The sequence below is a fragment of the Phocoena sinus genome, chromosome 18 (genome assembly GCF_008692025.1).
Source record: "Phocoena sinus isolate mPhoSin1 chromosome 18, mPhoSin1.pri, whole genome shotgun sequence".
Classification (NCBI taxonomy): domain Eukaryota; kingdom Metazoa; phylum Chordata; class Mammalia; order Artiodactyla; family Phocoenidae; genus Phocoena; species Phocoena sinus.
The window spans coordinates 76,205,180-76,219,679 of record NC_045780.1 but is presented as its reverse complement, the minus strand read 5'-3'; the positions used below and the strand labels follow the sequence as shown (position 1 = coordinate 76,219,679).

Genomic DNA, 14,500 nt, shown 5'->3' with positions numbered 1-14,500 from the left:
TATATTTCTGCACCGCCTGGCAGCTCTGGGGGGAGGAGAAGCAACAGGATTTACACAGTCAATTTGGATTAGCCAAGTTCCATTTTCTTGTCCTGTGTTTATGGGGTTTCAGTGGTTCAAAAACATTTCTACAATCAGAGACAGGCAGAGACAGAGAGAAAGAGACAGAGACAGAGAGAGGGGAGAGAGAGAGATACAGAGAGGCAGAGAGGTAGAGATTTATATCAGTAGCAAAACGAATTCAAATCTGTTGCAATTTCCAAAATTTTTGACATCACTCTGGAACTTCCATATGGTCCTGTGCATTCAGTGTCAATCCCATGGGCCGTCCTTTTCAGCCAGTGCTTGGATCTCTGCCAAGTCACTTCCATTTCTTTGCCACTATATCACATTGAAGGATCATATTCATTACAGTGTCATCTTGAATATACTTCTTATCATTTTTGCTTTGCATGTATCTTCTCTCTGGTAAGTATTTATACTCCAGATGACCTTGCCATCGATAAACTATCCAGAAAACTCTGCGATGAAGTACAGTTATTATTTCTACCGGCATTCCAAACAGCACAGCTTCAGGCCAATGGAACCAGACTCTAATTATGGAACAGGTCGTTGTTAAAGAGGTTCAGATGTACCCCTGATGTACATCCTGAAATTTTAAACTCCTAATAACACTGTTATCCTTTTCCGTGAACGTAAACTCTGCTCCTCCAGCTGCAACACTGGTTTGCTTCGCTGTGAATCGCCAAGATTTTATTAGGCAATGCTGTATTCCAGGCACTGTGCTTGGCAATGTATCCGTAAAGGACCATGACATGGTAATCACCCTTGAGAAATAGACAGTACAGTTCAATGAGATGGAGGGTGTACAGAGCATTCTATAGAGTCACAGCAGAGGGTCCCCAGCTGCCTGGTAAGAACTGGACAATTAAGTATGGGAACACGAGGGTTAAGGGGCAGGGGTTGAGACATTCATAACCCACTGATTAAATACGTATCCACTGAGGACCTGCCACATCCCCACCATACGCCAAGCCAGAGGGTTGGTATTATGAACTAGATGTCCTCCCTAATCAACAGCTTACATTCAAGGGGGCAGTCAAAAGAGGCAGTCAAAAGAGAGATAAGATGCGCAAGTCCAGTCAGCCATGGAGCCGCCTCAGAGGAGAGCCCAGAGTAGGAAACAGTCTGAAAAACACTGAGGAGGGATGAAAATAGCCATTCGTGGGATTTCATGAAACCTGGCATGTCTAGAGAGTCAATTAAATGATTGGAACTCTTTGCTTAAGGAAGGCCTCTCTGAGTGGGGGAGTTTCAGACTTCCCTAAGAGAGAACCTTTCAGGATGCGACACTCCAATTCTCCTAGAAAGATCCACACCAGTGGTTTCAATGCTGGTTGATTGAAAATTTTGTTGGAGGGGAGCACAGTCCCAGGAAGTCTGTGTCTAATTGCCTTCACCCTGTAAGAAAGGGTTCTGATTCTTTACAAATAGAATTCCACTGTTACACAGATAAAACAAAACAGAATACAACAAAAATCTCACCAGTAACTTCACTTGGGAATTTTTCTTTTTTATAATTGATGTTGAATGAACCAGTTCTGTGTGATCTATTTACTCAAAATGGAAAAGTCACTCCCTTCAGTTTCTGACGGCCTTCCAAGGATCTCCACAACTTGCTCTTCCGTTGCTTTTTCACCCCTTAGGTCATATGCACGTGGGCCATCACAATAAAAATGCACCCACAGTTTGCAGAACAAAGGTATGATTTTCATTCAGGATCCAGCTGGATACTGATCTACATCCTGAACTCAGACTTTCCAGTTATGATGCCATGATTCTCATGGACCAAAGAGATGTGGGATTTTAAAAAGCAAAGCACAGTCGGGAATTTGAATCCTTGAAAAAACATAAAGGGGTCATTGTTCACAGCCAATGGCAACTCTACTTCCCATTCCAGGACCTTGCAGCATCCTGCAGTCTCACCAGACATCAGAACGGCCCAGCTCTCTGTTTCTCAGTGACATCGTCCTTTCACTTCCATCTTGCCTCTTCGTTTGCCTCTCTTTCTGCTGCACTGTCCTGGATGGATGTTCCCCCCCATTCCACCTACCCCAAGGAACTCTCCAGGAAAAGCCCCTGGAGAGGGCATGTTGTCTTCTGGTAGGATTCATTTTTTTGCTAGAAGGTACCCCTGCAACCTTTACCCTTGTTTTCCTGGGAAAGCAAAGGAGTAACATGGTCAATGCCCAGACGCTCTGGCAAGCAGGGCAAAGTATGGATAACTTCTACGTAGGGACTCTTTTTGTTCTTTAATACCTAGGTGGTTTCTAAAGTAAGATATTCCTTTAAACATTGTCTCCAGAGTCCTAATATTCTGCTTCTTTTCATAGCATAATATTTTCTGCTTGATTTTAAAGATATGAAGCCATTGAACTGCTGCTGCTGTAGTAAACTGCTAATAATCTCTGCTTCTTACAGCTCCTGAGACTTCCGAGAAACTCAGAAGAAAGCCCGAAGAACAGCCCGATTCGGAGACCCAGATATTCTTGTAAGAATAGAGTGATCGAAACTTTTAGAATTTAAGCTTCTAAAAAAAACATAGTTCTAAGAAGTATTCTGTATTAATTTGTTTTATTTTCATCTTTTTTTTGGCCATGCCGCACAGCTCGTGGGATCTTAGTTCCCCAACCAGGGACTGAACCCCGGGCCCACGACAGTGTAATTTCTTTCATTATGTGAAACATACATGCTTATCATTTAAAACATTCAAGCTATATGTAAAAGAGTAAAAAATGAGATCCTGTCTCCTCCCCAACCTGTCACTGTTAAAAATTCCTTGTCTATTCTTCAAGATTTTCACAGCTGTTGAAAAGATTCTCTGCTCTCCTCCCTGCCACCATGTCTACCTGTCTTGAGTGTAACATATATACTATTCTCTAATCTGCTTGTGACATTTACCAAATAGCTTGGGCATATTTGCACATCCACTGCAGCTTGTTTTCATCAGTGACGTGGAACTCCACTGCTTAAATGCCTGCCTTTATGTTAAAATGACAATTCACCAAGTAAAAGAAAGAAGATTTTCCTATTTCTAATGTATTTCACTTAAGCTTCACTATGGTCTCCTGCTGTCACAGCACAGAATCAAAAGAACTCGCATTTCATACTCCATGCAAGAGGGTTTCCTTACACCCAGGAGCTCCTCCTTCGTAGCTTATGTATGAAAGGTCATAACGCAAAACTCTGGATGGCATTTTAGCAAAGTTCCATGTGATTCTGTTTTCAACTCCATACATAGCATTGTTCCTTCCAAAGAGTTACAGCTGAGTTTTTTCTATATTGCCCTCACAGAGACTAAAATCTTAGGGTGCAGATATCGTTACTTGTTGGCATTATTTCCCCTCTAATGGTACCGGATACTTGCGATACACTTGATTCATAAATTATTGAATGAAGAGTAGATAAACATGCAAATTCAGACTTACTGTTGAAAGTTTATTTAAAAGATGATAAAACTAAAGATTGTATATGATGAAAAAATATTAAAACCTGTTTGTCAATTGTCTACCTTTAATACAGAGGGAATTATTCATCTCCAACTTAAAAGTTACTGTGGCATTTCTACCAGGAGTCTTCCCAAAACCTCCACTTACAGTGAGGTGCTCAGTGAATAATAATTGAGTTAAACAAGCGAAACTCTGGGGAATCTCAACAACTTCCACGGTTTATTCCTGATGCCCTGCATGCACATACGATGCCATTTTCTCAAAGACGTTGCTCTAACATTATATAATTAGAGCTTCAGCACTGATAAAGCAACAGGCTTCATACTGCAGGATGCCCAAGAGGTGGGGTGAGCACAGAGCTGCTCACACCTTACATTTTTGAGGGCGAAATTGCCTTTTTCAGTACCTAAGGAATTTTGAAACCCTGTAATTTTGTCTCTCTGGCAACCTGCAATTTTTCATTTTTTTAAACATCTTTATTGGAGTATAATTGCTTTACAATGGTCCGTTAGTTTCTGCTGTATAACAAAGTGAATCAGTTATACATATACATATGTTCCCAAATCTCTTCCGTCTTGCGTCTCCCTCCCACCCTCCCTATCCCACCCCTCTAGGTGGACACAAAGCACCGAGCTGATCTCCCTGTGCTATGCGGCTGCTTCCCACTAGCTACCTATTTTACGTTTGGTAGTGTATATATGTCCACACCACTCTCTCGCTTTGTCACAGCTTACCCTTCCCCAGTAATCCAGGGAAAAGGAGGCTCAGTGCTGAGCCCACATTCCTGTAGCCATCAGGAAGTTTACTTACATGTATTCCGGTTTCAAAGCCACTTTATCTTAGTCTCACAAAGTCTAACAGTATAAAAATGCATAGTGTTTGCATTGGACCCAGAGCTAATGCAGCGCTTCCCATCTACCTCATCACCTTCATCTTCTCATTTCTTCTTTCTTCTGACTCTACTGCCTTTAGACTTGGTTACCTTGACCTTCTCATTAGCCAAAAAGATCCTTATATTCTGACAGTTCATCTATCCATCCACTCATTCATTCATTCATTTATGATGTGTTGAGTATCTACCATGCATCACATGCTAAGGATATAAAAGTATCTAAGACATCACAGTTTCTGAGAATTCAGTCTAGCAGCAGAGAAAAAGGGCACATCCTCCATTAATTACAATCCATTGTGACAAGATCGACAGCAGAAGCAAGGATCATGTGTCATGAGACCTTAGATACAAGAGTAATTCAGTCTTATCAGGAGCATGAGAAAAGGCTTCAGAACTACCTCTGAAGGTGGCCAAGTGGTCTCATCATTTTCCTCTTTCTCTATCACCTGCTTATCCTGCTTCCAGGTCTGCTGTAATCCATGGTTTATTTTTCTTTCTCCCTCAGAAAACTAAACTCTGTTAGACTGTGTTTTGCATCTTTGCACCCCTAATATCTATCACAGCATTATATATTAATTAATTAAGTAGTTAACGGGTTCATGTGCCTATCAGACAAATCTACTGAGCACCTACTAAGTGCCAGGCACTCTCCCAGTGCTGCAGATATAACAGTGATGAGAGGCCAAGTCCTAGCCCTCCTGGAGCTGACAGTCTGGGAAACAGAACATAATCACCTGAGCCTATGATCTGTTTGGTGGCAACTGTGTTACAAGGAATGAGACAAACAACCGGATAAAAGCTGAGCTGATGGTGGGGTGGTGGGAACGGGTTGCCGTATCCTTTGGGACAAGCCCCGGAAGGTTGTTCTGTTAGATGATTTTTGAGCAGAGAGGCGAAGCAAGCGGGGGAGTGAGCCATGCAGATTTCGGCAGGGGAATGTTCCAGTGGAAATAATGGTGAAAGCACGTGGGCAGGGGCATGGTGGGCACATTAAAGGACCAGCTAGAGCAGGAGGGGGTCCCTGGAGATGAGGGCACAAAGGTGCGGGCACATTCCACGTGGCCGTCTCAGGACTCTGGAGTTTTCCCTGAGTGGGAAGGGAAGCTCCTGGGGCATTTTGACGGAGTGACACGATCTGGTTGCTGTGGGAGAAACAGACTGTAGGGTCCACAGGGACGGGGCCGGGGAGGTGAGGGAAGAAGATGCTGGTCCCGGGAAGAGGGAGGGTGGTTTATCCAGGTGAAGAGGGACGGCAGCATTCTGGCTGTATTTAAGGTGAAGAAAGCAACCGCTGCTCTGCTGATTGGGAAGACTGAGTTTTAGGTGCTCATTAAAGTTGGATACATCATATACTGCGTTGGCCAAAAAGGTTTTTCCGTAAGATGTTACAGAAAAAGCCCGAACGAACTTTTTGGCCAGTCCAATATATGAGGAAGTGGCCATACTTCTCTTCCTTTCTCTCTCTTTCTGTCAAACACACACACACAGGGTAAGAATACATTACATTCCTGGTTAATACCAACAATGAACTGACATGATTTGTTCAAAGCAAAGGTCTGTCTTCCACTAGCCCAACTGGAATAATTTGCTGTCTGAAAACTTAATCCAGGTATCACTGGGGAATTTACCGGGGAAAGACTACAGTATTTGCAGTTAGATGGTCAGAGTTTAAGCTCCAGTACTATCTACTACTGTGTTCGCTTAATTCTTCTATTTCTCAGCTTCTTACCTAATTAAGTACTGCACCTCCTGGTAAGGATTCCAAAGAGAGTGACCAAGAGGAGAATCTTTACCTATGGAAAGCTGTTCACAGCATGTCCTTAGTCTAAGATTGCTTGTCAAAAGCAAACCTAGGATCCAGGACTAATGAGCCCTTGAAAATGTCACACGAGCCACGTAACGATCGGAGGAGAAAAGAGAGAGCTTTCAAAACCAAAATACTCCAGAGAAGGAAAAAGGAATCCAGAAATCTCTCTTTCCCTCTCAGTCAATGCTGGAGAGAAATGGCTGACGTTCTTCTATGGTGTTCCCCATCAATATTCGGAGTTATTTTTCCACTCCCCTGCATGCATATGACTGCCTGCACCCCAGACGCCTCCAGTCTTGGGCAGACACAAGGTTCTCTTGTTGGCAGTGGTTCTCAACCTTGGCTGTAAATTAGAATCACCTGGGGGAGCTGTGCCCCGCCCCGATGTTCCATCTGCATCCCAGAAAAATTGAGTCGGAATCTCCAGGCTGAGGGTGAGCTGGGAGGCAGACACTGACATTTTACAGCTCCCAGGTGATTCCAGGGGGCAGACAAGGCTGAGACCCAATACCAGATTAGGGAGCTTCCATCAGATCGATGCGTGACCTCCTATAACATGGATTGCTCTAATGTGAGAAATACAGCATTTTTTAAATATTGGTAGACAATTCTCAATTAGGCTTTTACGTTATGTTAATTTTGGCATTTTTCAAAATCAAGTTTTAAGCTTTAAATTAGCCCTAAAGACCACTAAATGGAATAAATAATTATTGACATCTCCTTTTACTTCATTTTTGCCCTTAACTGAATCAGCAAAAATTTCTTGCATGTAAAACTACTGAATTTATTTGTTTATGTGGTTACTTACCTGTTTATTCACTTAGTCGTTCCCTGCTTGTTTCCAAAAGAATGTAGTAAAGTTTTATTCACATTTATACGATCTGGGCCACAAGCAGAGAATAGTAAAAGCTCATTGGATCAATAAAGAAAGTGAAAGAAAGGACATCAAAGTAAAAGAAAGGATGGCTGCCTAATGCTCTATAATTGATACAACATTGTCTTGCTTATTTGTTGAATACTATTCATGTTCAAAAGCATCTTCTTTAGGGCAGAGACTTGAACTCCATTATTTACAAACTATAATGTGAGTAATTAACAAATATTAATGTATCATTATCCAAGCCTGTTAACTTGAAACACATCATCGTTCTGATCATCACCAGTTACACGTGCATTTTGCTCCTGAGTCTGGAGCCCATAACTGGTTCCCCTTCCACTTGGTGTCACCCACGCTCACCCGGTCATCACAGCTCTTACCAGATGGAGCAGGGTCCCTCCTGAAGACATGGGCATGTGCGGGTCGGCCCCCTCCTTCAGGAGCCGCAGCGCTGCAAGAATGAGAGAGGAGAGTTACACGGCATCTTTTTTCAACATCCTGAATCAAAAGGTGTAGCATTTCATTAGTATCTAAATCTCAAATCGCCTTGAAAGCCAAAGGAGATGGATGAATCGCCATCTGACCTTTTGGTGTATTTAAGAGCGGCGGTGTTTCCCTTCACATTGAAACTTATCTGTTGGTTTGTCTGCATCACGACCCGTTACAGACATGCAAATTACTCAGAAAGGGGAACACACTTTGACATTTGTTTCTTTGAAGGGCCTTGCTTGTGCATCCTTTATAGATCAAAAATAAATAAATAAAAAGAAAGAAAGGACTCCACTAGGCTCATGTATGCTTTATTTAGTTCACTTCACTTTTTTTTTTTTAACTCATTAGGACCCACTGGCTTAAAACAATAAAAGTTTACACTTTGTACGTTAAACTTCCCTCCTGCAATTACCCCTTAGCCCTGTTTCCATCATTCTCCCAAAGCCATGTGTATCTAAATTAGTAATGTCAGACAAATCAAAACAGATGTTATGCATCAGAATAAAAGCACAGCTGGAAAGTGACCTACGTTTCCATTGAACAGCAAAGGTGGACTGTGTAGGACACGGAAAGCACTTGGGAGATGGATTATGTCCCATTCTCTGCAAACTGCCATGGGCTCCAAGAGGTCCATCCATTCCCCAAGACACTATCCCAGTTTCCGCGGTTAACGGCAGTATTGTAGCTTTCGTAACAAGCCATTCATGCTTTGTCCACAAACAACTAAAGCAAAAGTTCCTCTTTTAGTCCATTATTACACAGAACGGTACAAAATGGTTCACATTCAAACTCATACCTCACTGAGCATACTGTCTTTCCTTTAACTTTCTCCATAATCCGCAATGTCGGCAGAACACATACTCTTTCTTTTCTACGTCACCCCAAATCTTCCCTGTGTTCCAATCTCTAGTTTGTTACCATCGTCCCAGCTCTAACTGTACAGCTCAGAGGGCAGACACATCTTGTTCCCTCACATACTTTTACCCTTAATTTTAAAAAGTCTGTTCGTGACAACAGAAAGTTCATTAACTATGTTTACCAATGGTTTTGTCAGAATCAAAATAGCACCTTTACCCTAATATTTATTTGTTCAGCAAATGAAATCATTCATCTTGAACTAGCTGATATCTATTTGGTGCTCTGGATTCTTTACAGCAAAGAATCTGTACTAGTGTGATCACAAATAGAGGGGAAGATTATGTTATATAGTTAAAACATGAGTAAAATGCTGTCAGATTTCTACATAGAATCCACCATGCACACATGTGGTGAATTACACATAATATAGATCTGTGATACACTGGCCTTGGGGTTAGACAGATTTGAGGCCGAGCCCCACTGGGAAAGCTAACCCACCCTCCTGGCACTGCATGAGGATCACTAAATGATTTTTATTAGTATAATTACTACAAGTCATGAAACCCATAATAATATATCACTGAACACATATCTTAAGGTTTACTCTAAATTTTCTCAAAACCTTTTGATTATTAAATGTTGAATTTAAGTGTAGGATATAAGCAACACAAATTTACCAATATTCATTGAAGGATGAGTGTACAATGTGTAAGGCAGGATAAAGAGGGTAAACAGGACAATGCAGGGGATGGTGGGAGAATGATGAGTAAGGGGCAGTGAACAGTCCCTTAGGAGTGGCGGATTGTGTGTGACTTGGAGGAATTTGTTGTGGAGGATATTTTACATCACACTACAGGAGTTGGAAGTCATTCTGTGGCCAATGAAGAGGATCACAGGATATTAAGCAAAGGAAGAAAAGAGCCCTTAGGTAAGTAAGTGCTATGGACTGAATGTATGTGCCCCCCCGCCCCCCGCAAATTCATATGTTGAAGCTTAATCCCCAATGTGATGGTATCAGGAAGAGGGGCATTGGGGAGGTGATTAGGAGGTAATGAGGGTGGAGCCCCCATGATGGGATTAGTGCCCTTGTAAGGGGATGAAGAGACTAGAACTCTCTCTCTGCCAGGTGAGGACACAAGGAGGAGAAGGTCATCTATAAATTAGGAAGCTGGGTACCACCAGAAGCCAAATCTGCTGGTGCCTTGATCCTGGGCTTCCCAGCCTCCAGCACTGTGAGAAATCAAAGGGTTTTTTAAGCCACCCAGTCTCTGGTATATTTGTCTGTCTGCAGCCTGAGCAGACTAAGACAATAAGAGAGGTCAGCACAAAGGCTAGAGGGGGGTCTCTTGCTCCCACTTGCAGCTTAAATCCTGAATAAAGGTTCAGGCTCAGATGAGGGAGGTGATTCAGTGCAGCTTGAGGGTTCATGGCTCTGTGTCAGAGGATGCCAAATGGACTAACCAGCCTGGGACACAACAGGGATCGGAGCCACCACTGCAGAAAGAGGAGTCTATGGCAGCACTGACAGCCAAGGTGGGACTGAGCCATCTGGTTCAGGGAGACCATTTACAAAGCACAGAACATGCATGGGTTATCTCCACAGGAGCAGGTGGGCCACAGTGGTGTGCTTGTGAATGCTCAAGGGCAGACGGAGATGGAGATGAGATGGAGATGTTTAGATGATGGATGGATGGATGGATGGATGGATGGATGGATGGAAGGAAGGAAGGATGGATTGGTGGATGGATGGATGGAAGGATGGGTGGATGGGTGGATGGGTGGATGGGTGGATGGATGGATGGATGGATGGATGGATGGATGGATGGATGGGTGGATGGTTGGATGGATGGATGGATAGATGGGTGGATATGCACTTAGGAATTTACTACACATTTTACTGCTATAAAGGCTGTGCAGCCCACAATTCATTGTAATATCCATATAGCCAATTGATTCTTACAGAATGATTTAGATGATTTTTACTAAAAATTCCTGTATCCACAGCCAATCTATGGTTACAACTACTGAATGTGACCTTGAAGTTTTGGTTGATATTTTCGTTGACATTACTGAGTATGGGCCAGAGGTCAGGAAACTATGAGTGGCAGAGGTCAAATGCCACCAGCGTATGGCCCTTGAACTAAGAACAATTTCTGCATCTTGAAGGGTGTGTGAGGAAAAACAATAAAAAAAACCAAAAATGTCCAGAAGAATGTATAACACGGACTGTATGTGACCACTAAGTTTAAAATATTTAATATCTGACCCTCACAGAAAAGATTTCCTAACTCCTGAGTAAGATTAAAGTGAAATAATGAAGGACGTCAAAGCGTCATCCATCTATCAATGACCTGAGCGACGTCTTTGCTGAGTCAGATATTAGTTTCTGAAAAACGTAATCATAGTTCACCACATTTTTGGCAGTGTTCACAATACAGTGGCTACTGACACAATACATTTTTAAGCGTAACCTGCATCATCAACATTTCCTCCATCACTCCTTTAAATTCTAGACAACCATGAAGATAAATAAATCAAGCCCTGGTTTGTGGCACTGGCCAATTCTCGGGGTGTAATTCTCCCACCATGGTTGATCTCAAGCTACCAATGTGGCACCACTGAACCCAGGGTTGGGAGGAGATGTGACCCAGCTCACAATTTTGTGGCATTTCTATCACACACACAAAAGAGATGTAAATAACTTCAAGCGCATAAAGAAGAGAAAAATGTAGTGAACTGATTAGGAAGTGATGCGCTTTGAGCTTTACCGTCGTTTTTTACTAGAATCCACTTAACTGTAAGTTTATATACTTTAGTTTTTATTTTTTTTTAAATCCTGTGGCTTTTTTTTTTTTTTTTTTTTTTTTGCAGTACGCGGGCCTCTCACTGGTGTGGCCTCTCCCGTTGCAGAGCACAGGCTCCGGACGCGCAGGCTCAGCGGCCATGGCTCACGGGCCCAGCCGCTCCGCGGCATGTGGGATCTTCCCGGACCGGGGCGCGAACCCGTGTCCCCTGCATCGGCAGGCGGACCCTCAACCACTGCGCCACCAGGGAAGCCCTATACTATAGTTTTTTTTTTTTTTTTTTTTTTTTTTTTTTTTTTTTTTATGCGTTACGCGGGCCTCTCACTGTCGTGGCCCCTCCCGTTGCGGAGGACAGGCTCCGGACGCGCAGGCCCAGCGGCCATGGCTCGCGGGCCCAGCCGCTCCGCGGCACGTGGGATCTTCCCAGACCGGGGCACGAACCCGCGTCCCCTGCATCGGCAGGCGGACTCTCAACCACTGCGCCACCAGGGAAGCCCATATACTATAGTTTTTAATACAGGCTTTGTTTAACTGTTTTACAACCAACTCATGAACTCCTGACATTTCAACAGTCGGCTCTCAGGCTCTATGAGAGTAAAGCCCCAGCACAGTACGGGGGGTGGCCCCGAGGTGGATTAGGGGATTGGCCAAGAGCGCCCAGGAAGGACTCTGTATGCAGCAACCGCAGAGCTCCCTTCCTGCCACGGTGAGACTGATGAATAAGCCCCAGCCCTTCCTTCACCCAGCCAGACATCAGCCTCAGGAGAAAAGGAGGGGGAAGCTGGCATCTTCTTTTCCTAGGTAGAAGACTGTTTTCTGACAAATTGTTCACACTATCAGACAGAACTAAAGCAGAACCGGAGACTGGATACAGACCGGTATTTGCCCCCAAATACCATGGGTGCAGCGCAAGAATAAGACAAAATCAACTTTTGACTAAATGAGGAAACGTGTTCTTCACATACACAGACTGTAGACTGTGCTAAATTCTATGTCTCTGCTAAGGGTTAGAAACGGGACATTGCCTAAGGTACCGAGGTGTAAAAATATATTGAAGAAAATGTCACACTGAGCTTTTCTAAGTACGTAGGGTCTGCTACTGCTCTCAGTACTTTAGTGCAAGAATTTCATCGATTCTCCCAACTCTGATACAAATACTATAATTGTATTAGTATCAATACAACTGATAAGGAAACTAAGGCTTATAAATTATGCGAAGGAAACTGAGGCTTAAAAATTGAGATGGTAGCATGGTGGATCTAAAACAGTGTGGCAGTATGACTCCAAGGATTGTGTTCTTAACCATGAAGAGCATCAGGACACTTTACCTCTCATGTCACAAGGGAGTTGAAAGGTCACCTTCAACTCAGGAACCACAACAGGAATCAAGATCTATGTTAATGTTCTCACAGTAACTAATTTTGTAGGAAACTGTCCAAATTTACGTTAAAACACTTTCTCCAAAAAGGTATGGGTTCATAGCGACTTTGGAACCACACGGTTGGAATCGACAGTCAAGTGAAATGACACCACCACGACTTGGGAGTCTTTCCATTAAGATAAAATCTGCAAGGAAACAGCCTAAGGAAAAACAGCCATCTGGGGACCAAACAGAATAATGAAGTTTGGGCTCCTTTTATAGGGCTGCTGCTTGGAACTGATTCCAGCATTTATTGTATATTTGTGGCTTCATCATCAAGCTGCCACAGAAACTCTGTCGAAATGTCTGCGTGGGGGGCATGATTTGATATTTAAAAAGAAACATTCGGTCTCGAAATCTTCAGCTATTGGGGTAAAAATGGATGAAAATACGTCATCTTTAATAGAGTCTGCAGCTGTCTTCCCCGATGTCCCCACCGTCACCAACCATAACCAAACCCAGCGGTCCACCTGGTAATTATCACTTTAAGTGTCTAGATATGACTGTGATGTATCTGTGTTGATGACAACCACTGATGATAGTAATTTGATAGCAACTTGATGACAGTAAAAGCGCTCTGGCGATCACAGGAGCTGCGGTGGACATCTGAAAGCACAGCAATCTATGACTGCTCTCACACGATTCTCATGATAACAGTGGGTCTGTATTCACAAACATTTTAGGTTTGAAATCAACAGATCCAAGGAAGAGTGAAACAAAACCTAACCATGGGCTCTAAGTTTTGTCCTCATTAGAAGCCCTGCAAAAAGGCATTTTTTAGACAGAGGGAAGGACAGATCACGTGGCAGAATGTTAGCAAACAGTCCACCTGGTTGAAGGGTACATGGGCTTTCTTTGTATGATTTGTAGGTTTAATTTCATTATAAATAAAAAGTTACAATGAATAGCAACAACAAAAAAAGCCAGTGTCATTTTTTCCTTGCAATGGTAACAGAAGCATCAGTGTCAGGACTTCTAAAAATGTAGGAGAGAGCTTCCGTGACAATTGACAGTCTTCCGAGAGATGCCTGAAAAAGTTGATCTGATGTTATATGTCAATAAAGAAGGGAAGCAAAAAAGAGGAATAGAGAAGATATGTTATCGATGCCACAGAAATGCCTATTTGCACAGAACACTGCTTAACATACAGATTACCTGCCTACAGAGAACTCAAATTTTAGGATCTCTAGGAATGACTTGAGGATAGTTTTTTGAATCGCTTTTCACAGTTCAGTGCTTTCCAACCTACTTTTCATTGTTCTCTCCCACTAAGTTCCACCATGAAATTGTAAAACCACATACATTCTGGATGTCTGCTGTGTACTGTAGACCCACAAAGGGTGACAGACGCTTGTTAAAGTTAAGATATTTCTCCCTCAAGAACCGACTTGTCCACCTCTGGGAGCTATTTCTTCCCCCTTTAGAATCATACTCTTGTCCACCTCCAGTTACTCTGATTCAGTAGTTTAGGGATGGACTCAAAAACTCTGCATTTTAGGGCTTCCCTGGTGGCGCAGTGGTTGAGAGTCCGCCTGCCGATGCAGGGGACACGGGTTCGTGCCCCGGTCTGGGAAGATCCCACATGCCGCGGAGCGGCTGGGCCCGTGAGCCATGGCCGCTGAGCCTGCGCGTCCGGAGCCTGTCCTCCGCAACGGGAGAGGCCACAACAGTGAGAGGCCCGCGTAACGCATAAAAAAAAAAAAAAAAAAAAAAAACTCTGCATTTTAAAGAAGCGCTCCAGGAGATTCTGGGGCCAGTGTCCCCCTAAAGATATTCTGAAGGGGAAAAAAACGGCTAGGATTCTACTACCTCAGCAAATTACCTCTGAATACCTCAACTAG

The 14,500-nt window shown here is 43.2% G+C and overlaps 1 protein-coding gene across 1 annotated transcript in view; it reads right to left on the bottom strand.

Moving 5' to 3' along the window:
• The window catches only part of MYO16 (myosin XVI), a 411,612-nt gene that overhangs the window by 354,540 nt on the left and 42,572 nt on the right, over nt 1–14,500 (bottom strand). The window contains 1 exon segment of the mRNA XM_032611435.1: nt 7,466–7,536. Coding sequence (XP_032467326.1) covers nt 7,466–7,536 — 71 coding nt within the window.